Here is a 26,518-nt window from a genome sequence, read left to right on the forward strand (position 1 = left end):
TACCCTATAGAGATGTAAGAGCTTGATAAGATAATATACTTAGGTACTTTTCACAGTGTCTGGGCACATCATCAACCCTCAAAGGTACTGGTTATGTGTATAATTATTATTCTCATATTTCTTTCCATTTAGCAATCAGTATATTAATAAAGATGGCATCCCTTGGTTCAATGTTCATGTATATAAATGGATTTGAAATTAGTTCTCATTATCATTACACTGAAATATCCTTCCCTACCTAAACAGACAAACAAACAAAACAAAAAGGAGTTCACATTAAAACAAGAATGCGGGGCTTCCCTGGTGGCGCAGTGGTTGAGAGTCCGCCTGCCGATGCAGGGGACACGGGTTCGTGCCCCGGTCCGGGAAGATCCCACATGCCGCGGAGTGGCTGGGCCTGTGAGCCATGGCCGCTGAGCCTGTGCATCCGGAGCCTGTACTCCGCAACGGGAGAGGCCACAACAGTGAGAGGACCGCGTACTGCAAGAAAAAAAAAACAAACAAAAAAAACAAGAATGCGATCTTCTCCTATCAGTTGGCAAAAATTAAGATAGATTATTATAGTTTTGGCAAGAGTGTGGGGAATTGGGCATTCTTTATACAATTCTAGTGGGAAGGTAAATTGATACATTAGTTTTGAAGGGCAATTTTTGGCAGTATCAGATATATCCTTTAATCCAGCAGGTAGGAATGTAATCTGTAGAATTATTAACATGCACAGATATACACAAGTATGTTCAAAGTAGCGTTCTTTATAATTGGAAACAGTTTAAATGCCTACTGTTATGTAAATAAGAAAAATTATGGTTTATCCGTTCAATGTAATACAAAGAAGCCATTAAAAAGAATGAGGTAGACCTGTCGATACCTTGAAAAGATGACCATGATATACTATTAAGTGAAAAAAGAAAAATGCATAAAAATATGTGTAATATGATCCCATTTTAGGGGGAAAATCACCTCTGTGTATGTTTATATAAGAATAGAAAAACGTCTGGGAGGATATACACCAAATTGTTTACAGTGATTACCTCTGAGGAATGGACTGGAGGTGAAAAGAGGGAGTCTTTTACTTATATACTTCTGTAGTGTTTAAACTTGTGTTAAGTGTAAACTTAAGTGTTAAGTCAGTATGTTTCTCTGTAATCTTTTTAAAAGGAAGAAAAATAAATGGATGAGTTTACCCAGCACCAATTCCTTATCCTGATAGAGTTCTTTGCCTCTTCTTAGACTGATTGATTGGTTTAGCTTCCGGGGCCCACTGGTCCTTGTTCCTTTCCTCAGTCTTGTCTGGCTTGGTGGGTGTGTTGCCGGTGGGATAATTATCAGTCCCTCTGGGAATTTACAAATTCTAATTCTCTTCCAGAGTGTAAGCACGAGATCAAGTCCTCTGGATTCTTGGCCATATTTCATTGCTTCTTTAGAGCTCCTCTGGCCCTCTTAGATCGCCCTAATTTCTAATCTAATGAGGAAAGCACTTTCCTAATGGGCCCCAAGAGTTCTACTTAGGTCTTTAGGCCTATCTTCACTAACCTTACACAAGCTTCACCCTTCTTGAAAGTTTCCTTAGCTCCTGGACTCTTGAAAATCCTGTTCTCATCTCTTGAGAGATATGTGTCTGTTTGGTTGACTTCCTAATATTAAAGCTGGTGCTATTCTTTGGAGCTTAGAAATCTTTCCTTTTGTTCTAGACTAGTTCTAGCCTCCGGTTGGTAATTATAGCATGACTCCTAGTGGCATGTGCTGTATTCCCAGCAGATTGTTACCTTGTGTCCACCTTCCTGCCAGGATAACAGAGGCTTCCTTCTTTTCTGTTCTGAAGATTTGTGTCCTCTACACCACCACTCCCCTTAGTGGACCTTCCACTGGGTTCCACCTTCCAGTTTGAGGAGCACATCTTGCATTTCTCCATTCTGTCCTCTTTTCCCACCCTTCCCCAGTTGCTGAACCCTTCCACTGTACCTTCTGGAATTAATAGTACATCATCAGCAGAATCTTCTTTAACTTCAGTCTCTTCTCTGGGCATTTCTTTCTCTTTCCTGCTCAGAAACCTGGCTTTCCCCTGAGGATGTTTCTTTTTTACACCCCTCTCACATGGTAGCTATTTCTTTTCCCATAGTCCTCTTACCACTGAGTTTGAAGGTGGGATACGTGTCCTCCATGCTTCTAATTGCTGCTTTCCGACTGTTCTCCCTCCTCTTCCCTAAAAAGCCTGGCTTTGAATCTCGTGTCATAAGATTATATCATCCATTATTCTTCATTGTTGTTGTAACGCACTGACTCTGAGTCATTGCAACTCATTTCTTGGGGACTTTAGCTCCTGACTCACCACCACTTTCTCCGGTCTTCTCTGATTACCTTGACTTCTGCTGTGTCTCATTCACTGATTACTGTGGACATACTCTAGAGCACTGGTTCTCAGCAAGGGGAGGTTGTGCCCTCAGAGAACCTTTGGAAATGTCTGGAGACATGTTTGGTTGTCACCATCTGTGGTGGGGTGCTGCTGGCATCTAGTGTAGTATGTAACATCCAGGGATGCTGCTCAGCGTCCTGTAGTGCACAGGATGGGCCCCATGACAAAGACCTGTCTAACCCAAAGGGTCAGTAGTGCCACTGTTTAGAAGCTGCTCTAGGGTCTCCTCTGGACTTTGTCATCATCAGTTATCGCAACCCCTCCATAATCTCAATTTTATACATCCTACTTTCCAACCATTTCCTTTTCTTATCATTCCAGCTCTCCTTCTCTACCTCGACTCAACATTCTTTTAATTCCACAGAGACCTCCAGTCCATTGACCTTACCCTCCTTTTCATTGTCTTGACTCCTTTGATGTCCTGCTTCCTTTCCTTACCCAGCTTCTATGGTCAATCATTATAATCACTTCCTTGCATGCACTCTTTTTTTTTTTTTTTTTTTGCTCTCACTGTTGTGGCCTCTCCCGTTGCAGAGCATGGGCTCTGGACGCACAGGCCCAGCGGCCACGGCTCACGGGCCCAGCCGCTCCGCCGCATGTGGGATCTTCCCGGACCGGAGCACGATCCCACGTCTCCTGCATCAGCAGGCGGACTCTCAACCACTGCGCCACCAGGGAAGCCCCCTTGCATGCACTCTTGATTCTGTTACCTATCTCTTGTGTCATATACAGTTAAACCCAACTTTTCTACCTCTCCCATACCTGCATATGCAGCCAGATATAGTCAGAAAAAAAAAAAAAAACAAGCATGCTGACCAGTTTCAATTTAAATTCTTGACCAACAACTTCAAGTGCACCCTTAATAATGCCAGGCAGTCATATTATATTTCCCTAATCCATTCACTCTCCCATCATTCTAGATGACTATTTCATACCTTCTTCTGTTTCCTTAAGTCCCTATCACCTTAACCTTGCTTCCTAATTTGCTGGGGGAAAAAGAAGAATCAATAAGAAGTGAATGGTAACAGACTTACGCCACCACTTCTACTTACTGCTAGCATATATACCCTCATATACTGACTTTCTGCTTGTTTGCATAGATAAATTAGCCATCTACCAATCTAAAAGCAGTCCCTCTATTTGTGCAATTAGATTCCATGTTACCTATCAAGGAAATTGCTCCAGTAATTCTCCCCTCTCTTAACTTTTTGCTTTCTATAAGTTTATCATATTAGCATACAAATGTGCTATTATTTTTTGATACCCTGCTTTGCCCAGTAATTACTACCCTACTTCTTTGCCCCCTTTGCTACAAAACTCCTTTCAAGAGCTGTCTATTTTCATGATGCTCATTTTCTCTCTTGTTCTCTCTTAAAACCATTTCAGTGGGGTTTGACTCTCACTCTACCAAAGCTGTTCTTGAGAAGGTCACTGCTGACTTTCTCACTGCCAAGTCCAATAGTTAGTTCTTGGTTCTCATCTCTTTTGATCTACAAGCAGCCTTTGATACAGCGGGTCACCCAGGCCTTCTTGACACACTATCTTCATTTGGCTTCCAGAGCTGTGCACTTTCTTGGCTTTATTTTCCACTTCTTGGTTACTTCTTCACAAGCTCCTTTGCTGATTCCTTCTCTCTGCACTCCCTCCAGGACTCAGTCCTGGGTCCTCTTCTGTTCTCTACCCACCTTCACTCTGACTGATTGCATTCAATCTCATGGCTTCAAATACCATCTTTACGCCTGTTTCTCCAGCCCAGATGTTCTCAAACCCCACACTTGTGTTTCCAGCTGCTTGTTCAACATTTCCACTTGAAAGTCTAATAGACGTCTCAAATGCAACATATTCAAATTGAATATTTCCTTTCCATTCTCTGCTTTATTCTCCCACAGATCTTACAAAAGCCACCTCTGTAACTAGATTCAGTGGAAGTGGGAAAGGAAGAAAGCTGATTTGGCCAAGTGTTTCCTTAGCTTTTCTCTCATATCCACTGCCCACCTTCCCTTTCTAGGAAGGGATCAGTACAGCCTTTCACATCTCTTGGTCAGTCTTTTCTTTAGACCCTCCCTTAGGTGCCTTTCTACTCTGGCTAGTGGCCTTTGGGGTGGAGTGGGGGTGGGGGGCCCCTGGGGTGGGCATCACAGGGAATAAATTCCTCTCCCACCCTCTTCCTCTGTTTTGGTGGGTTGGAGGGCCAAAGCCTTGACAGATAATGTTTTATTATCAGCAGGTGTTGCAGATGCCCTGTAACCAGAGCCTAGATTTGGTCCTTCCTTCGTCCCCTCACCTGGAGATGAACCCTGGAGTAGCTGTTCTGTTCCCTAGGGTCAGCCTGGTGTCAGGGCTGCCTGGTCTTGCCTCCTAAGTGAACCTGAGGATAAGGGTTTAGCAAACTCAGTGGGAATCTTAAACCCACAAGATTATGGCTTCCTACGAGGAAGTGGAGAGTATATCAGTTAGGAAACGCTTAATTAGGTAACCAGGGCATTCTCCCCTCTTCAGTGAAACCTAGATCCAAAGGAGTGTGAGATGTACTGTACCTAGAAATGATCCAGGCATCTTTGAGTCCCTGTGGTCCCTGGACTACAACGGGGAGAGTGGTCAAGGGACGCAGAAATCCTGGGCTGAGGGACTAGAAAGGCTCAGTAAGCAGCTTTTAGCGTCAAGCCTGATTACATCCATTTAGGAAAATTCCCTCCTAATCAAGCCTGCCTTGACCCCTCTGCAGAGTCACACTTCTCTGTTTCTCCAGCCCCCTTCTCCCACCACCCTCAACTCCCCCATAGTGCAACCACACTCCTGTTCTGAGTCGTGGTCTGGTTGAAGTGTATCTTTTTTTTTTTTTTTCTTGCGGTACATGGGCCCCTCACCGCTGTGGCCTCTCCCATTGCGGAGCACAGGCCCAGCGGCTGTGGCGCACGGGCCCAGCCGCTCCGCGGCATATGGGATCTTCCCGGACCGGGGCACGAACCCGTGTCCCCTGCATCGGCAGGCAGACTCTCAACCATTGCGCCACCAGGGAAGCCCTGAAGCGTATCTTTTAACCTCCACTTTTTTCCTAGTATTCCATCTTTTTCTGGCATCTCTTTAATGCCTCATTAGGCCTGCCTAGTTTTCCCTAGGCACTGGAGTTTAGAGTGGACAACTTTGGGTCACACCCCTCCGTCACCACCCCAGCTATGTGTTAGGCAGGTGCCCTGTTGTGAATGAGTATTTTGAGCTGAACTGTGCAGGTGACTCAGGCCTAGCGATTAACATGCTAGCGCTTCAGCTTCCTAACCTTGAAGCCTGCCGGGTTCTTGATTTTCTGGAAAGTGACTTTGTATCTAGAATTTTTTTTTTCTTAGAACCTCAGATTTCTTGGAATCTGTGCCCTTCTTTAAACTCAGAGTTCAGGGGGGCCAGGCACTGGTACAAGTCTGAAGAGCATGGCCCTCAACAGATTTGCCATGCTTGGACTTTGGTAGTCACTGCAGTGTTGTGTTAAATATTTTTTCCATTTTCATTTGGATGTTTGATTTGATTTGTTTTCACTGTCTTTTAAAATATTTTTACTTGCTCTTGCCCTCCCTAAACCTAGAGCTCTACAATGATTCAGATGGTACCAGGACCTCTTTCTTGATTTTTCATCCTAATCCATTTCATCAGGCTCCTATGAGTTCACTATCTAAACTGCCAATGTTTGCCTGCCAGGTTTAGCCACATAGGCAGAAGAAAGGCAGCTTTCCCTCCTCCTCAGAGGCATTTGATATTGTTAGTATCTGCTACAGCGAGCTCATGGACATCAGCAGCTACGGGCTTTACAGAGTTAAGATTACACATACTCTGAACTCTTAAGGAATTCATAATCCGGTAGGATGTTAATATATACAAATAAACATAGTATATTATAAACATGTTTCAGTTCACTCATTTGTTTAAAGAATTATTTCAGTAATTAATTGTAAGGAAGAAAATCCCCTCAATTAGCTTAGGTAAACAGGAAATTTACTGAAAAGGCACAAGGAGATCTGTCCGTGTCTAATTTCAGGATACCTAACCATGTCTCACAGGAACTGGAAAGTTAGCGTCTTTCTCTGGGATCTCAAGATCGCTCATCTCAAGACCCACTGACAGATTTGTTTCTGCTCCTGTAAGCTATTGACTGACATGTGGCTTTGGCTTGCCTTACTGCTAACTCTGACTAGGTCTGCATGGCCTTTCTAAGTAAGCAAGCACTATTATCTAATGCAAGTCTTTATAGCAGGAGTTTTTCACCCTGGGATCCATGGATACCTTGAGAATTCATGCTTAGAATTCAGGGTTTCATGAATTGGATGCGGGGGGGATTGCATCTTTATTTTCATTAACCTGTAACAAATTTAGCATTTCCTCTATTATAAACGTAAACAAGGTCAGAATGGCTGTCATCCAAAAGTCTACAAACAATAAATGCTGGAGAGAGTGTTAAGTAAAGGGAACCCTCCTACATTGTTGGTGGGAATGTAAATTGATACAGCCACTATGGAGAACAGTACGGAGGTTCCCTAAAAATTAAAAATAGAGCTACCATATGATCCAGCAATCCCACTCCTGGACATGTATCCCAAAAAGATGAAAATTGTAATTCAAAAAGATTTAAGCACCCCAGTGTTCATAGCAGCACTATTTACAGTAGCCAAGACATGGAAATAACCCAGGTGCCCATCGACAGATGATTGGTTTAAGAAGATGTGGTATATATATATATATATATATATATATATATATATATATACACACACACACACACACACACACACACACAATGGAATATTACTCAGCTGTAAAAAATGAAATATTGCCATTTGTAGCAACATGGATGGACCTAGAGAATATCATACTGGTGAAGTAAGTCAGACAAAGACAAATAGTATATGATATCACTTATATGTAGAATCTAAAAAATAATATAAATGAATCTATATACAAAGCAGAAATAGACTCACAGACATAGAAAACAAACTTACAGCTATCAAAGGAGAAAGAGGGTGGGAGGGGTAAATTAGGAGTATGGGATTAACAGATACAAATTACTGTACATAAAACAGATAAACAGAAACTAGGGGCAGGACGGGAATAAAGACACAGATCTACTAGAGAATGGCTTGAGGACACGGGGAGGGGGAAGGGTAAGTTGGGACAAAGTGAGAGAGTGTCATGGACATATATACACTACCAAATGTAAAACAGATAGCTAGTGGGAAGCAGCCGCATAGCACAGGGAGATCAGCTCGGTGCTTTGTGACCACCTGGGTGGGTGGGATGTGGAGGCTGGGAGGGAGAGAGATGCAAGAGGGAAGAGATATGGGTGTGTGTGTGTATGTATAGCTGATTCACTTTGTTGTAAAGCAGAAGGTAACACACCATTGTGGAGCAATTATACTCCAATAAATCTGTTAAAAATATTTTTTAATTAAAAGAAAAAAACACCAAAACACAAAACACAGATAAACAACAAGGATTTACTGTATAGCCCAGGGAACTATATTCAATATCTTAACCGATAATGGAAAATAATCTGAAAAAATATGTATATACATGAATCACTTTGCTGTAACCTGAAACTAACACAATATTATAAATCAACTATATTTCAATTAAAAAATAAACAAATGTAAGCAAAATTCACCATGTCATTAGCAGTATCTGTGACTTTGTCACCAATAGAAATCACAGATATTTTCATATCATTTTATAGTTGCTACAGATATCATGAAATATAATTTACACTCATCACTACTTGAAATTCTGGTGGTTATTTGACCTACTACTAGATCTTATAATTTAATGTGTTAATAAAGAAGTACATATATTATTCTGTTACACATTTTATTTTATTTATTTATTTTTAAAAAATATTTATTTATCTGGTTGCGCCGGGTCTTAGTTACAGCAGGCGGGCTCCTCTTAGTGGTGGCTCGTGGCCTCCTTAGTTGTGGCATGCGAACTCTTAGTTGCAGCATGCATGTGGAATCTAGTTCCCTGAGCAGGGATTGAACCTGGGCCCCCTGCATTGGGAGCATGGAGTCTTAACCACTGTGCCACCAGGGAAGTCCCCACATTTTAAAAATATTTGAATATGGCATTTTAATTAATTTATTTCCTTTGTAATCTTATATATTTTATTTTATGCATTTGAAAAGGCTCCCCAGGCTTCACCAGACTGCAAAGGAGTCCATAGCACACACAAAAAGCTAAGCATCCGTGCTGTGACTTTCGGGTCACACAGCCAATGAAGAGAATCTGGTTGATCTAGAGACTGACTTCTCTTGGGTCAGGTGTCCACCCTTGGTCTAATTAGTTGGGGCCAGGGGCTCAGAGTCACACTGATTGATAGATTGATCAGTCAATCAATAAAGGATTGATTTTGTGTGTGTGTATGTACACTCTTGTTCATTTAACAAAAAATTCGAGGCAACTTTTTAAATATTCCTTTCAATTTTATTATCTCCCAATCCTGGAAAACAATGTTCTCTTGGCCTGTCCCCAGAGAGTTTGCTGCTGAATATATTTACTAAAGTCTAATGGAGCATCCCTAGACCTCAGGCTGGTTTTAGCAGGAAGCAGCCTTGGAATGGTCAGGATCAATGCTAGAGAAGCTCAGACTATGGGAAGCAGCAATCTCAGGGCACTGAATTTGAAAAGTGCTGAGGACTCGAGTTATTCCTCCTCTGCAGGACTTAAAAGGAGCCTTTTGCCTCCCTATCCCCACCTCCCATCCCACCCCCATCCCAGACAGTACATCCCTTGCCCGATACTGACTGTTCTTGCTTTTAGAATGCTGATGTGAATAGCTTTGTAAGGAAAGAACTTGCTGAAATGTCTCTGAGGTTGTGCTGTTTGCCCTCGCTTAAGCTCTGCTGGACTGTGAGCATGGGAATCTGGGACTGCAAAAGGAAGAACTAAGATGTCCCAAGAGTTCCAGCCCCTTGCGTTTTGGACTCAGTGAGAGATTGGCAGCCAAGGGCTCGTCTCTAACTGGGCTAATCAGAAGAGGTCCTCAGCCAGGACTGGGATATACTTCCATCCCAAAGCTCTGCAACAAATATAGAGTATAAGCTCCATGTCTGTACCCCCAAACTGAATTCCCAGCACATACTTCAGAGCCTAGCATGTAGCAGATACTCAATAAATATTTGCTGAATGAACCTGAACTCTAGGAGCTCACAGTCTACTGGGAGAGAAAGGAAACAAGTAAACATAAATAATTGAAAATTATTATGACTGTTTTGAGGAAAAAGAAGAGAGTGCTATAAGAACAAATACTTTAGATGACATGGTAAGGGGACCAGGAGAAGTTCCGTTTGAACGGAGATCTGAGATCTGAAAGATGAGAAGGAACCAGCCACTTGAAGAGTAGGGGGAGACAGATATACAGGAGATGCCCTTAAGCCCCTGGCCAGTTAGTAGCAATGCTGAGGAGGAAGTCGAAGTCTGCCTGCCTATTTATCTAGGTTCTTGTAGGCTATTTGTAGAAAAAAGAAGGGGTCTACTGTTAATTCGTGGTTAGTCTGTTCACCGCTGCCCCCACCCCACACCATCCCGTACGTACCCAGCTTGGTTTTATAATGCCTTAGACCTAGTGTTGCTGACTGACAATCAAAGGCTCCAGTGTGTGCCCAGCCATAAGAACAATTATCTGTTTATGTGTCTGACTCCCCAACCAGACTATGAGCTCCTTGAAGGCAGTGAACTCCATCTTATCCTTAGGACACAGCACACTATCTGACATAGTCAACAGTTTTGATTAATGGCTGAATTAATAACAACAGTTAATATTTATTGAGTGCCTTCTATGTGCCAGACAGTGTAGTAAGGACTTTACATGCGTTATCTCATTTAATCCTCAGAATTACTCGAAAATGCATGTAGTATTCTTATTCCCATTGTATAACTGGAGAAACTAAGGCTTAGAAAGATAAAGTAATGGACTTGGGATCTGAGTGTAAGCAATTCAACTCCAGAGCCCACACTGTTTTGCCAAATCAAAGTGCTTCTGGTTGCCTTGAGGTAGCTGAGGTTCCTTGGAACTCCAAGAGAGCAGAATTAATATGTTACGTACATGATCTCATTTAACAATCCTCACGACAACCCTCATTGATAGGAATTATTCTACTCATTTTATAGAGAGAAAATTGAGGCTCAAAGAGATTAATAGACACTTAGCCAAGATCATAAAAAGAATATGTAAGTGGTGGGCTTATTTTCAAAGCTAGGCCCATGCAACTCTAGATCCCGTGCTCTGTCCCCATTCTGTGATAACGCCAGTTACTCAGCCACTAGGCAGGAATCTGCTCCACTGACTGTGTTAAAGTCCTTTGAAAGTTGTCCAGGCCTGTTGGGAGCCTGAGAGTCTTTTCCTGACAGAGGGAATAGAGTGGAGGACAGGCAGAGGAGTGTGGGAGAGTAGAGACTTTATCTTTTTTAAAAAATCTTTTCGAAAAATTGAGATGTAATTCACATACCATAACATTTACCGAAAAAGTATAAAGCAAAAGTATATAATTCCGTGGTTTTACAATATTCATAAAGTTGTTTAACTACAACTACTATATAATTCCAGAACCTCTTCATCACCCCCGAAGAGAAACTCTATATCCACTTGCAGTCATTTTCCATTCCCCACTCCCCCCATTCTTGGAAATCACGAATCTACTTTCTGTCTCTGTGTAGATTCACCTCTCTTGAATATTTCATGTAAATGGAATCATCCAGTATGTGGTCTTTTGTGTCTGGCTTCTTTCACTTAGCATTGTTTTCAAGGTCCATCCATTGAAGCAAGTATCAGTACTTTATTCCTTTTTATGGCAGGATAATAGACCCTTATACGGATATACCACATTTTGTTTATTCATTCGTCAGTTGATAGACAGTTGGGTCATTTTCCACTTTGGGGTTATTATGAATAAAACTGCTGTGAACATTTGTGTGTAAGTTTCTGTATGAACATACGTTTTCAATTCTCTTGGGTATATACCTAGGAGCGCAATATAATAACTATATGGATCATATAATAACTCTATGTTTAACTTTCGGAGGAACTGCCAAATTGTTTTTCTTCTATTAATAAACTTTTAAAGTCAAAGTATAAGATGCATACAGAAAAGTGCCCCTATCATAAGCCTACAGCCTGAAGAATTACAAAATGAACATAGCTGTGTAATCAGAACCCAGATCAAGAACTAGAAAATTTCCAGTACTCAGTACCTACTGCCTCCAAAGGGTCACCGTCCTGACTTTTAATATGATAGATTAATTTTGCCTGCTTTGAATTTCATATAAGTAGAATTATATGGTATGTACTCTTTTGTGTCTGACTTCTTTCACTCAACAAAATTTTTATGAAATTCATCCATGTTAGTTGTACTTTGTTAATTTTCATTTCTGTATAATATTTTATTGTAAGACTATTCCACAATTTATTTACCCATTTGTGTTGGATGCTTCATAGTTATGCATATGTTTAGATTTTGTAGATACTGCCAAACGGTTTTCCAAAACGACTGTATCAATTTATACTCATACAAGCAGTATATGAGAGTTCTGGTTGTACCACATCCTTGTCAACACTTGTGTTATCTGCCTTTTCTTTTTAGCCATTATAGTGAATATGTAGTGGTATCCTACTGTGGCTTTTTAACTCCCCCAGTGACTAATGAGGTTCTGTACATTTTCATGTAATTATTGATCACTTAACTATGACCGAGCATTTTGTCAATTTTCTGCTGGGTTATTTGTCTTTTTCTTATTGATTTTTCAGAGTTCTTCAAATATTCTGAAAATGAGTCCTTTGTTGGTTATATGTATCGCAAATATTTTCTCCCACTTTATAGCTTGCTTTTTTGCTCTCTTATTTGTATCTGTTTTTTTTTTTTTTTTTTAGCTGTACGCGGGCCTCTCACTGCTGTGGCCTCTCCTGTTGTGGAGCACAGGCTCCAGACGCGCAGGCTCAGCGGCCACGGCTCACGGGCCCAGCCGTTCCGCAGCATGTGGGATCTTCCTGGACCGGGGCATTACCCCGTGTCCCCTGCGTTGGCAGGCAGACTCTCAACCACTGCGCCACCAGGGAAGCCCTTATTTGTATCTTTTGATGAACAGAAGTTCCTAACTTTGATGTAGTCCAATTTATCAATCTTTTCCTTTATGAATGTCCTGTTAAGAAATCTTTGCCTACCTAAGGTCATGAAGATCAGGCCCTTATCATGAGCATGTGTGTGTGTGTGTGTGTGTGTGTGTGTGTGTGTGTGTGTGTGTGTGTTACGTGGGGTGGAGAGGACAGGAAGGGCGGGGGCGAGGAGCCCATGAGATCACAGCCGCCGTGGGCTGTGTTCCCAGCTGTCAAGCGTGTAATGGGGAGTGAAAGAGAATCCCTTTGGTGGTAGAGGTCCTACAGATAATACTGCCGGGTCCTCTAAATCACCTCTGTGCCCTACAGACCCAGTTGACTGTCCTCTCTTCTCCACTGATACAGGGAAAAAGTGAAGTATGTGCTCCTGTGTCGTGCTCATGGCCTGGGGCAGGGATCACAAGCTTTCGGAGTCAGATGCCTGCTGTATTGTTGTGATTTTCTTTTTGTCCTTAAACCTGAGGCTCTTTTCTTTTTGGTTTTTACCTCCTTGTTTCATTTCCACCTGGAGAAAGGATGGTGAGGTGGCTGACTTTGAGAGAGGGGCTAAACTATCCTTCAGACTGGTTGTCCCCGATGGGCTGGTTGGCACCCCCTCCCTGAGCCAGAGCTGACAGGAGCTGCTTGTTCTTCCTGGAGAAGGAGTGGGAGTAGAAGAAGAAGGAATGAGAGTTGCTACTGCACTTTCTGAGGGGCTCTGAGGATTCCTTCCCCCCCAGGAAACCACTTGCGTCCCCCCAGCCCCTTTGCTGCTTGTTAGTTAGAAAGCCGTGGTTTGTGCTGGCGCTGGGTGGGGCTTCGGGGACAGTGTAGGCTCTGGCCCTCCGGAGGGGAGGGGGTGCTTGCAAGCGAGCAGAGGGTCACCGCTCAGGCTGTACCATTTGCTTGTCACCTTGAGAAGTTCCACCTTGTCTAGCAAAACCTCCTTTCAGAGGCAGCCACCACAAAGGGCTCTTATGAGAGCGGCGGCCCCTGCCCCCACCTTCACTTCCACTCCCTTTACCATTATTTTTCTTTTGGGGCAGAGCTGAGGGGCCTTCCTGCTATGACTTTGAGGGGCTGTACTTATTTTAAAAGGAGATTTAGAGTCTAGAGCCTCCCCATACCAGAGATTCATTTTTCTGATTTTCTAGTCCCGTTGGAGGACAGTCAAGGACTTAAGTAAGGCTCTCCTTCTCTGGAGGGCATTTTGTCTTTTCCCTCTATCAGTCTCTTGGGCTCTTTGGAGGTTTCAGAAGGAAGGCGAGAGAGCTACATTCTAGTACCACTAGGTCTCAGACCAGGGACCATCCTCCTTCTGGGGAGTGGGAGCTGGGGGATAGGAGGGAGAAATGGCTGTCTCAGCGGGTGACTTTACGAGGAGATTCAGTGAAGTGGTTCAAGTGTACGTTCTGGAGTTCAGCTTCCTGGGCCTTCTGCTGCCCCATTCTGCAACTTTCTAGCTGTGGCCTTAGTCAAGTTTCATAACCTCTCTGAGCCTTTGTTTTCCCCTGTATAAACTGAGAATGATTTTAGTGCCTACCTGGTAGGCTTACTGTGGATATTAATTGAGATGATGGATTAAAATGCTTAGCCTAGTACCTAGTACACTGAAAGCATTCCAAAATGTTCATCTTACTAATATTATTCAAGCCTTCTGTTTGGACCTCCCTTTATAGTCTTTCTTCCCATCTCCCTTCTCTTCTGACTGTGCACTTCAGGGAGCTACCTAGGCCTCAAGCAGAACCAGAAAAATCTGGACTTTATCTCAAACTGTTTTGAGCTCTGCACCTATTTTATCTCGGCTGCATTTCCAGCACTGTGAGGGACAGTGAGGCAGCAAAATTATCCCATTTTGAAGGGCAGACCACGGAGAAGGTGCTGTAATGGTTTAACCGGATTGCATGAATGCATTCTTGGATAGGTGAGTATATGCACGCATCCATTCTCCCACCTAGTTTTAAAAGTGGGGAGGGCTGAGGTAGACTGTAATGAATTTGCAAGGTCTCAAACACAAGATTAAGTTCAGGTCTGTTTGTGTTTTTTCCCCTAGTAGAGCCCAGTGCTGAGTGGGTGGGTGCTCAGGAACCAGAGGCCAAAGGGAGAGCATGGTGAGGTCAGCCGCGGCAGGGCACAATGGTCAGGGTGGGCCTCGTGTGACACAGACCCAACAAAGCCAAGCCAGACGAAACACAGGAGCAGGTCAGCTGTCTCGTCGGCTTCACATACGCTCTCAAGGGCAGCGCGCCTCGTATCCTTAGAGCGCCGGGTCTCTCCCAAATCACCAGGGTTTGTGATCAGTGAACTGAGGGAATTCAGAGGCGTATTCTGTGAGGGACAACACAGAGGGACCCCTTGGGCTTAGATCTTGCCTGAAACACCTCATCCAAGTGAGCTGCTGTGGAAAAATTTCAAGGGAGGCGAAGGGAGAGTGAGCTGGTCGTCTTTTGAAAACCTGGACGTCACCACCACATCTCTTTTCTCTGTCCTATTAATGTTTTTTTTTCCCTCTCAAACTCTGAAGAAGCTGTGAGATTAATCCCATCAAAAACATACGACTGACTGTTTGAATGACATATCTGCAGGTCACGTTTTTCTACTTTCCAAATAGCCTTTACTGAGTGTATATTACTTTACAATGGAAACACCGTAGCAGAGCCTCTTGGCCAGGCCTCACTGGGGAGCAGGAAATGGCAGTGAGAAAGGGTTCCTGGTGGAATCATTGTTGGACTTCAGCTAAAGTTTTTCAGGGAGTAAGCTGTTTGTGCTTTGTGTGCTTCTGGAATAGGAAGTTTTACTCTCCACTATTATACCCACCACCTCCCAAAAAAGGAGGGTGAGGAGAAGGAAGGTGAAACCTTGGCTTCTTGGGTAGGTCCTGCACTTTGGGAGAGTAAAGGAGATATTTGAGAGGCAACAAGAGCATTTGAGGGGAGGTCAGGAGACATAATTTATAAGGAGCAGGCAACCTTTACATGTATTACCTCATATAATCCTTCTATCAGTCTCATAAAAGTAGGTATTGGTCTCCTCATTGTTCTGGTGAAGGGATAGAGGCTAAAAGAAGTCAGTAACATAGCTGCTAACTGGCAAAGCCAGAGTTTAAAGCCAGGACCTTGGTCCTTACTGGAGCCTGAGGATTGGGCTCGTGTGGCCATGGTGGACAGTGAACTACCCACAGGTTACTAGCTGGGTTTCTGTGACTGTATCTCCCTGACCTGGGCTTTGAGTAGTCACTGAATTTTTAGATCATATGCTTTGGGACGCAGTGGGAAAAGGTTAACATTTGGGTGAGACCCTGGTTTCTCTAAGTACTGGAGCTCATTAGGGCATTTCTTGAGCCTCCTTTGTCTTGCAAAGGGAGGGGACAGAGATTTCTTGGGTACTTATTCTACTCGCTTGTTTAATCCCCTCATGAACTCTATGATGTAGATATTGTTTGTCTCAGTCCCCCCTCCCCACCCCCCATATCTACCCAACCCTCCATCTCTTTTTTTCTCTTAAAATAGGACGTTGATTAAATACAGTAAACTGCCCAAAGTGTCACAGCTAGCAAATAGAAGACCTTAGGTACAGATCCGAGTCTTTGTGACTCTAAAGCCAGAACTTAAAGCTTGTTTCTACTTATCTTTTTTTTCTGAGACATTTTTCCCCCTAATTCTTAGACGGTTTTGTTTCGTCCTCTTTGAGTGAGAAGCCACTTATGGCTTCCTCTTTTTAAACTTTTTGGTACTTCTCTTAGGCATTGGGTTCACGTTTCCCACTGAGTCTCCCTGTTTTCCTACCCAGGTTGAGTCTGTGTTGTCGACCCACGAGCCATTTCAAGTTATCTCTGATTTTATTTTAGGTTTCTGGATCATCCCTCTGGAATATCTGCCTTATGCCCTGGAGTAGAGCCATCCTTGATTCCTCTCAATGGATTCCATCCATTGATGGATTGATATACAATCCATCAATGAATCCTATCGGCCATACCTTCAAATGTATCCAGAATCTGATCACTTATCACCACCTCCACTGTTGCCATCCAGGCCCAAGCCACTATCCTCTCCCACTTGGTTATTGTAGCAGCCTCCTAACAGATCTACCCACTTGTCTTTCTACATTCAAAGTGATCTTTTTAAAATGTGTATCAGATCATTTCACTCTTCTCTTTATAAACTCCAGTGGCTTCCCATCTCACAGAATAAAAGATCATATGCTACATTATCTCACGATTTCAAATAAACACACAGACACATATCCACAGACCTGCTATGCTCTCCCTCTGATCTAGGGTGATCATCTAATTTATCATCCAAATTGGGACACTTATAAGAGAGAAAAGGAGCTCTACTAATAAATGACAACAAGCACAAACTGGGACTGACCCAGGCAAACTGGGAATCTGGTCACTTGATCTGGATAGCCAGTGGACCGTCCTGTTACTTTCCTTTAGATCTTTTTAAAGTGTCATCTCTCAGTGAGGCCTTCTTTGACCTCTATTTAAAATTGCAACACATTCCTGCCCCATCCCGTAATCAGCCTGTGCTGATTTATTTTTCTCTGTGGTGCTAACACCATCTGATAGAGAATATGGTTTAATTAGCTATGTTTGTTGTTGATCTCCCCTCTCTAGAATGTAAACTTCAGGAGGGCAGGGAATTTTTTTTTTTTTTTTTTGCTGTACGAGGGCCTCTCACTGTTGTGGCCTCTCGCGTTGTGGAGCACAGGCTCCGCATGCGCAGGCTCAGTGGCCACGGCTCACGGGCCCAGCCGCTCCGCGGCATGTGGGATCTTCCCAGACTGGGGCATGAACCTGTGTCCCCTGCATCGGCAGGTGGACTCTCAACCATTGCACCACCAGGGAAGCCCGAGGGCAGGGAATTTTTATCTCTTTTGTTCAATATACTGTATCCCCAGCACCCACATCATCGCGAACACTGTAGGTAATCAGTAAATATTTGTCGAATGAATGGATGGTGTGGCGGGGGTGGAATTCTATTCCGAAGAGTCTTTCTCCTTGGAGTCCTCTTCCCAAACCAGTTTTCTTGTTCTTCCCTATTTATTTTGGTAAACCTTTGGTAATCTGAGACCTTAGAAGGGTTTTTCAGTATGCTTTTACCGCAAAGAGGAGCTAATGTTGAAGATTACCATGATTTCCTAACCTGACTTGGGCCCTCTAGGGAGGGAAGTTTGTATCCAGTACAGCAGTTTACCACATTGCAAGAGGGAGGAGAGGATTTTTACCCTTGGGAAGTCACGTGTTGGGGGCCCTGCCCTGGCGGTTATGATATTGTGATGGTCAGTGTCAGGGCCTTGGGGCTGTGCCAGCTTCTGGGGCTGGTGCCAGAACCAAAGACCTACTCAGGGCTAGTGTTGGGGGCTCCAGTTTGCTCATTTCTCCCTTCTCTTCTGTCTTTTAAACCTGTATACTTGACCTGTGGGTCCATACTGAGTAGGGTGAGCAGTATATCCGGGTCCAGCCTTTCCTTACCCAGGATTCTAAAGGTTTCTTTTCTGAAGCAGCCTCAGAGGAAAGGAGGGATGAGATGGGGGTGGGGAGCGGGGGTAGGATCAGACCTTTCATTTCTAGTTGAAAGTGGCAGTTGGGATCGCTCCAACAGATCCTGTTGGGATCATGGGGCAGGAGGGGGTCTTAGAATTTTCAGACCACTGGGAGTGAGTTTTAGACTCAGTGAAGATGGGAATTATGGTTAAAGGAGGGGAGTTTGGGGCCTAGCAACCAAGATGGGCTGCCATAGGGACAAGAAGGGGAAATAAAATGCCGTTTATGATTTCTGTAACTTTGGTTTTCCTAACGCTTCTGATGTGGCCGTATAGCAGGGGCCAAAGTCCTAGTGGACTGGAGGTGAGAGAGTAACAGAGCTGCTGGAGACAGGAGAGTGATGTAGCTCTTGTGGCTCTTAAAGGGTCACAGTACCAGCAGTAAGTAGTGAAGAGGTTCTAAATGTAGCAGAAAGCCTAGAAAGGGAAACCTTGAGGAAACTTCTGACTCCTCGAGGTTTTATCAGTAATAGTTTGATGCCAAGGAAGCCTTGGCAAGTAGTTGTATAGCAGAGAAAGCCACTTTGTGAAACAAAAGGGATTCCCACGGGCATATCCTTCATTCAGAAAACAAAGTCCTTTGCCATCTCGTGGATATGAATTTAGCCTTCCAGTCTCATTTCCCATGAGATCTGTCCACCTGTCCTGTCCTTTCACACCTTTGTGCTTCAAATACTTCCACCACATTCAAAGTCTAACCTTGCAAAGGCTTAACTCAATGTCACCACCTCTGAAGTGTTTTGCAGGACTCTCAGTGAGACTTTGTCCCTTCCTTGTTCTCTGGGTTCTTATTACCCTTTGTTTATAACTCTGTAATAGCATAATGCCTGAAAAACACACATACACACATACAGGTTCCTCCTTCTATCTGAAAGTAGAGCACTCCTATGAACCATTTCATAAGCTGAAATGGGGTAAAGTGAAGGAGAAATTACCTTTTTTCATAAAAGCGAAAATCTTTTTTGGATTTCTTTCAGTTAGCAAAAACAGGTACTAATGTAGGCTTTTCCTAAAAGCAAAGTGACATCAAGCAAATTTTCAAAAAGTGGGGGATACCTGCATCTGCCTCTGTCCCACGTATGACTGTAAACTCTTTGAGGCAGGGCCCCTGACTTATTTATCTTTTTTTTTTTTAAATTTATTTATTTTTGGCTGCATTGGGTCTTCATTGCTGTGTGCGGGCTTTCTCTAGTTGTGGCGAGCTGGGGCTACTCGTCATTGCGGCGCACGGGCTTTTCATTGTGGTGGCTTCTCTTGTTGCAGAGCACGGGCTCTAGGTGCGCGGGCTTCAGTATTTGTGGCTTGCGGGCTCTAGAGCACAGACCCAGTTAGTTGTGGCGCATGGGCTTAGTTGCTCTGAGGCATGTGGGATCTTCCCAGACCAGGGCTCAAACCAGTGTCCCCTGCATTGGCAGGCGGATTCTTAACCACTGCACCACCAGGGAAGCCCTGACTTATTTATCTTTATACTAACTCTGTCCTGTTCTGAGGAGGGAAGGACTGGTGCATCCACTTCCCCTCCCCCAGTCCTGTAGCACCTGGCACATGGTAGAATCTCAGTAACCTTTCTGCTGAGTAGAGTTGATTCTGGGTTAATCAGATGAACATATTATACAGTAGACTGACCTGGCTCTTCTTCCCCTCCCCATTCTGGGCAGTGACCCGCTTGTGGCTGGTACACCTTGCTCCTGGCTCAGGTGTACTTATAGCAGGGGGCACTGCTATTTGCTTTTCTTAGTCCTGACTCCAGCTTCTCCCTTTGATCTCTGCTGCCCGCCCCAGCTCGCCCCTACCATTGTCCTGCACAGGGAACTAGTATTTCTCCTTCCCAGGCTCAGGCCTCACCACCTGTCTTCCCTAGCATATTCTGAGAATGATACCCAAGGGATCAGTGATGATGGGGAACAGCGAGGACAGGATTAAGGGTATGGCCCTTCAGCCCTCTGAGAGTTCCAGATGGGGCCAGTTGCCTCCTTTATATCTGCTCATGTTTTCCTTGTCCCCTGAGGGAGCTTGTTTCTGAGCTGGATGGGTGCAGCTGATGATCTGTGACGCAGATGGTCTGTGATGCAGATGATCTGTGATGCAAGGAATTAAGGGCTGTAATCCTGGGGAAGGCTGTATTGCCCTTTAGACTAAAATTCTATGCTTCAGAGAAGTAAATAGGGTAGTTGTTATATGCGAGGGCCCTGAAGCCACATGGTCTGGATTCTGATCTTGTTCCACCACTTACCAGCTGTAACTGCCTCAGCAAGATGGGGTCACACTCATGCCAACCATAGTCCTTCATTCATACATAGTTATTGAGCATCCCCTGTGGGCCAGGTTGTTCTAGGTGCCAGGGAAATAGCAGTGAATAAGACAGGATGGGTTGATACCTTTAAATGCTTAGAGCAGTGTCTAGCACATAGTAAATATGCAGGAAATGTACCAATACTCTCTTCCTAGTACTTTTCTGAGAATAGACAATCGGGTGGGATGACCTTTGGTAGCAGCTCCAGGACCAGATCTCCCTGAGAAGGGGAAGGATGGAGGAAGGGCTAAGATACAGGTTCTGGATTTGGACTTAGGTCCAGGACAGCAGTAGCTCCAGTGGCCTTTTATTTCTGGCACTTCATTTTGAGATTAAATACATGAACTGGCTAAAGGTCACCCTGGAAATTTTATGAGTCTGTTTAGTTCCATAGAAAGGGCAGGAGGAGATGACCCTGGACTGCCTAGATTCTGCCTGGCCCGTTTGTACAGACAGCGCAGTGCCTACCAAACCATGTGTGGGTGACCTTAAGAGAGGCCACACGTCGTGAGCAGTATGAAGGGAGATCCCAGAGACGTGAGATGTGAGGACGGAGAACAGCCGTTTGCCTCTCTGCTGTCAGGGCTCTCTGGCCATAGAGTAGAGGACCTTCTGCTGGAGGAGGTGGCTTGGGGGTTGGAGAGCTCAACTTAGGAAGGAGAGTGAGGTGAGATAGAGGTCCGTGGCCTGTTTCAGTTCATTCCTCAGGGAATGCTGCTGAGGAGGGCTGTTATACTCCTAGTGAGATTACTGCTGGAAGCAACGTCTGCACTCAAGGCTCCTGATTGATTGCGGTTTCCAGTGAAAGTCCAAGACTGGTACAGTCTTTATGTGAGTAGGATTGGAGTAGAAATCGATGTTACATCTGCGGTTTCCAGTGAAAGTCCAAGACTGGTACAGTCTTTATGTGAGTAGGATTGGAGTAGAAATCGATGTTACATCTGCGGTTTCCAGTGAAAGTCCAAGACTGGTACAGTCTTTATGTGAGTAGGGTTGGAGTAGAAATCGATGTTACATCTGCGGTTTCCAGTGAAAGTCCAAGACTGGTACAGTCTTTATGTGAGTAGGATTGGAGTAGAAATCGATGTTACATCTGCGGTTTCCAGTGAAAGTCCAAGACTGGTACAGTCTTTATGTGAGTAGGGTTGGAGTAGAAATCGATGTTACATTTCTCGGGGATCAATAAGTTTTTCAGCTACCACCGTGCTCAGGGAAAGAGCTGTATAATCTTAACCATGGTTTCAGCAACTAGTTCACTGCTTCTCCCACTTTCTCTCTTCCATCCTTCTCCCACAGTGGGTTTTCAGAAATGAATGCCCTTATAGCACAGAGAGAGTGCCCTTGACATGAGATGTGGGCCAATCCAGGATTCCTGGGCTTGTTCCCATGTGAGCTGCTGGCCTGGCTTCCCTTGGAGAACCTGCTAACTTGGCTGGGAGCCATGGCGATTTGCATGCATAGGGACAGACGAAGTGGTTCTGGGCCCTTTCCAAGATTCTGAAGTACAGCCAGGTTTAGGTCCACTGGACACTATACTCTTTCATCTCATTTTTATTGCACTTTCTTAAGTCTTCAGCCGTTACTTAAACTCAGTTCAGCCAAGTGTATGAAACCTGAACTAGGCAAAGCATTTTGCTGTGGATATAAATCCACAGTTCATTCCATAATGAAGGAAACAGATAAATATAATATGATTGTAGCAGTGTTTCTCAATTTTTTTTTCATTATCACCTCCCTGAGGAACCTTTTAAGACATTTTTTCCTAATCATCCCCCCTCAGGAAATTTTAATACCATAGATAAACCAAAATTCTGTTTATGTGCAATTTGTGTATCTGTGCTTTATACTTTAAAAGAGCAAGATTTTTTTCATCCCCCAAGAGCAAATTTTCTCCCCACTTGGGGGAAATATCACCCCCAACGTGAGGTCATGGGTTATAGTAAAGCACAATGTATAGTGTAGCAGGCAAGCCTCCAAAGCTCTGTGGACTTTGTCTCTCCCGCCTCCTGTGACTGACTGTCATAGCTCCATAACCTATTCTTGTCTCTCAGTCTGTCATTCCCATTTTGCTCTTTTTCCCCTTTCCTGGATTTCATCCTTTTTCTCTCTCCAGTGTAGAAGTTTAGGAGTGAATTTAATTAAAATAGTAATCTGTACAACTCAGGGACAATTTAGGGAAGATGATTTCGTAAAACAGTCCTCTAAGAGGTCATCCTTTTGGACAAAAGAACCTACAAACCTATGAGGTGTTCATGGGGAAACATAATAGACATAAGTATTGAAGGAAATAAAGATATTTGTTTGAGTTGCCTTTCAGAGGAGAAGACCTCCCAAGAGGTCTTTATATTGGTCCTAACAGGTTTGGATATGGATGTCCTATATTGGATCTAAGTTCTGTATATAAATTCTTTTAGGGTTGATGCCAGTTCTGCCCGTGGGATATCAAGTTTCTTTTTTCTAGCAATACCATGTCACCAATGATAGCATCTCCTCTCCCCTGTAGAAACTACCAGAGGCATGCAGTGTTGGTGACGGAAAACGCTTTGTCACAAATCTACAGAGTCTGTATATGGCAGTCACCAGACAAGAGATCCAAGTGGGACAGAAGCTTCGAGGCACTGGTGAGTAGCTCCAGAGGTACCTGGTCTCCTGGGGTTAGAGTTAGGGTCTAGGTTTGTGCTGTTCAATATGGTAGCTCTAGCCAATAGTGACTATTTAAATTTAAATAAATAAAAATTAAATAAAATGAAAAATTCATCCCCTCATTTGCACATTTCAGGTGCTCAATAGCTACATGTGTCCAGTGGCTACCAGGTTGGACAGCTCAGATACAGAACATTTCCATCACTGCAGAAAGCTTTATGAGAACTGGTCTACATGCTGAGGAGAATTAGTGAGAGAACCAGGAAAAAAATTAGTCTCCCTACCTGAGACGTGGCAGGCAATACGTAGAAGAACAGTGAGCTGTTCTGGGTCAGGGAAACTCTTGTCCTACGTGGTTAACGTGGCCTGGAGAACCTTCATCATAGAAACAGCGCTTTCCAGAAGTTAGTTGGAAGTGGATTTGTGTCTGTTTACATATTAGTACCAAAGCCTGGCCTTTATCAGAATGCTTGGTAAATGCTAATGCCTTTCTGGTAAGAAGAAGGCAGTTATCACTATCTTCCCTTGATCTTTCTGATCAGAAGATCCCCAGGCCTCAAGCAGTGCCTCCTCACAAGGAACTGATAGCCAACTTCTGAATCAGCCAGAAGAGCCGGACTCCTCAGCACCGCCCCTCCCAGTGCCTGAAAAAGAGCCCACAGTAAGTCATGAGCAGCTTCCTAGACTGCATTTCAAGATTTGGGAGCGTCTGCACCTATAGCTCCCAAGCCAGTGGTCCCTGGAACTGTCACCTAGTTGACACTGCCTTAACAACACTGGGGCATATTTGCGACCAGGCATCTAAATTGTGGATTTCTGGATGGAGAGTCATGGTCTTTTGCATCTTCCCTTGCTGTCTCCTCTCTGCAGTTCTTCTGGATGATGGACCTTGACTCCTTTTTTGCCTTATTGCACTTGCGGTGATGGTCTATGAGGTTGTTCCCTAGGGGAGAAGTGATGTGCGTATCTCCTGCATAGAGTCTTATATCACATTCACTGCCTGACATGGACTTCAGAACTCCTGCATCAGCCACCCGTCTTAACCAGAGCCATGGGAGGAAGGAATTTCTTTTCCTAACTTAAGTGGAACTGTTTAAAACCTCTATTAACTTGGGTTCCTTTTTTTCTAGGTTACTTCAGGCCCTACGCAGAGACCTCAGCTGTTGAAGGTCAAGAGGAAGAAGCTAAGGGGGCTCTTCAGTTAACCTGTCACTGTCTCAACTGCTGAGGATGGACTCAGAGAGTAGTTTCCTAGTGTCACCTTGAAAGGAGGTCCTGTGACAGCAGCATCTCTGACACAGAGTTACACAGTCAGGGACTCCACTGTAAGGGCAAGATAACTGAAGTTCATGTTGACAGGCATGGATACTATCAACTGAGGGAATCCTGGCTCCAACCCATCGGGCACTGGCCTTCCCTGTCCGAGTGGAAGCCAATCTCTGGGAATCCCATACCCTCCTTTCTTTTGGTGAAGGTTCTCTAGACCCAGGATCTACCATGGACTTTAGGTATATGGGGCAGGTCTGCAGAAAGGCACAGCATGCTTAGGAAGCCTTGTCTACCTTTCTTAAGAGTCCCTAGCCAGTCCCAGGTGTTCCGCAGAGACCCTCTCCTCTCTTTAGCATGGAATAAAAAGCACTCACACTCCCCTGCTCTTGAGATTGCTTATCTGTGGAACACATACCAACTCACTTCACTTTACTGGGTCCCACCCCATTGTTGTCTCTGGATGAAGTCTAGGCCCTCGGTCTAATCCTTCAGGTTCTTCTTATACTTCTCTTCTGTGGCCTGTGCTAAGCCTCCAATCGGGAGCTTTGATCTTGAGACCTCTCTCCATGGTGGGCACAAGATAGCAGAACATATGGTTTCTGTGCTCTTTGGTCCAACTTGATATGGGTTTTTTTTGGTCTATTTCCAAGGCATAGACAACAGGTTAATATGGGATTGAATATGGGATTGAAATTACAAAGAGCTCTGAGCCCTAGGGCCAAGTTAGTTTCCCGGAGTGGGAGAAAAAGGAATTTTATTTTCCCATCCTTCACTTCACTTCAAATAACATAGCAACTAGAAGAACTAGAAAAGATAGGATGACAGGGAACAGGAAATATGGCCAGAGGAGTTCTCTGGAACCAAAAGAATTGATGTATAGAATGAATAGCGCTTAGCAGGAAAATATGTAAAGACTGTATGAGATAGGCAGAATCTTAGTTAGAAAGTGAACTCTTTGGACAAATCTAGCAGGATTTGAGACTTCCCTGGCTGTCCAGTGGATAGGACTCGGTACTTTCACTGCTGTGGCCCCGGTCGGGGAACTAAGATTCCACAAGCTGCGTGGCATGGCCAAAAAAAAAAAAAGAAGAAGATTTAGCAGAAGAGGATTCGCAGAGTTCCTTGGCCTTCTCTGCTAGGTTTTCCTCTATAGGTAAGACCATCTGAAACTTTACCTTGGAGAGACAGGAAGGAAAGTAGAACTCAGATATTCACTGGGAGCTGTTAGGTAGAGGCCTTTTCTGGTTCAGTTACTTACGATGGTCAAAGGCCTCCTCGTCCACATGTCCTTTCTGGCTGGGACTGGTGTGTCTGTCCCCATGTCAAGTCTTGAGGGAAAGAGGATGATCCAAGTAATTATAATAATGATTATAATAACGATAATAAACAGCTACCAGTTAATGTATACCAGGTACTCTAATAAGTGCCTGGCATTGAATCCTCACAGCATCATATGAAGAAGATACTGTTAACCCACTAGGAAATGGAGTCTTGAAGGGACTAAGTGACTTATCAGAGGTCACACAGCTAATAAGTAACAGCCAGAATTTGAACCCAGACAGCTGAGTTCTAAACTGCATTATTACATACATTACCGAAAACATTTTCCAGGAAGGATGTAACGTCCTTCTTTCTCCCGTGACGCTGCCTCTTTTCAAAGAGGATGTTCTTTCTACTCCCTATTAGCTCTTCAAGGGAGGAGCCTTGGCGGACTCCAGGACTTACCACCAGGCCTTTTTACCTGCTGGCAGAGTCTGAGAGAGCTCCACCAGGGCTCATTCCCAGTTGCTGCTGATAACCTTCTTTACCCTCAGACCCAGTCTGTGCCCTGGTGGTGACTGTCATTGAAGTGAATTGGGAACTATGTAAAAACAATCTATCAGATGACTTACTTTGTTGTTTAGTTTCTCTTGGCATAATTTAGATGGCCAGATTTCAAGGTATGAGACCACATGAAAAATGGAAAGACTTCCGCAGCAAGCTGGGGGAAAATAAGGGTTCTTTACCCTAGATAATCCTTCTGCCCTAAGAGCACAGTCTCAAGAGCAGGCATTTTTAATCAGAGAGGGATCAGGGGTTTTAGAATCCCCTAAAATTATAAGTAAAATCTTAACAGCATAATTTTTCTTTTCATGTTCTCAAAAGAATGTGTAACTTTTTAAAAAGGTTAAGTAAGAGTATGCCTCATGACCTCCCCGCCCACTGCCCCCTTTATCCCCAGAGGTTGCTG

The 26,518-nt window shown here is 44.0% G+C and overlaps 1 protein-coding gene across 1 annotated transcript in view; it reads left to right on the forward strand.

The window, feature by feature from the left end:
• Positions 1-24,666, forward strand: part of NHEJ1 (non-homologous end joining factor 1) — a 77,018-nt gene extending 52,352 nt beyond the window's left edge. Inside the window, exons 6-8 of the mRNA XM_019938915.3 lie at positions 22,880-22,997; positions 23,562-23,680; positions 24,150-24,666. Coding sequence (XP_019794474.1) covers positions 22,880-22,997; positions 23,562-23,680; positions 24,150-24,224 — 312 coding nt within the window. The 3' untranslated portion in view covers positions 24,225-24,666. The remainder of the gene's footprint in view (positions 1-22,879; positions 22,998-23,561; positions 23,681-24,149) is intronic.
• Positions 24,667-26,518: the final 1,852 nt, after the last annotated feature.

The sequence above is a fragment of the Tursiops truncatus genome, chromosome 7, assembly GCF_011762595.2.
Source record: "Tursiops truncatus isolate mTurTru1 chromosome 7, mTurTru1.mat.Y, whole genome shotgun sequence".
Lineage (NCBI taxonomy): Eukaryota > Metazoa > Chordata > Mammalia > Artiodactyla > Delphinidae > Tursiops > Tursiops truncatus.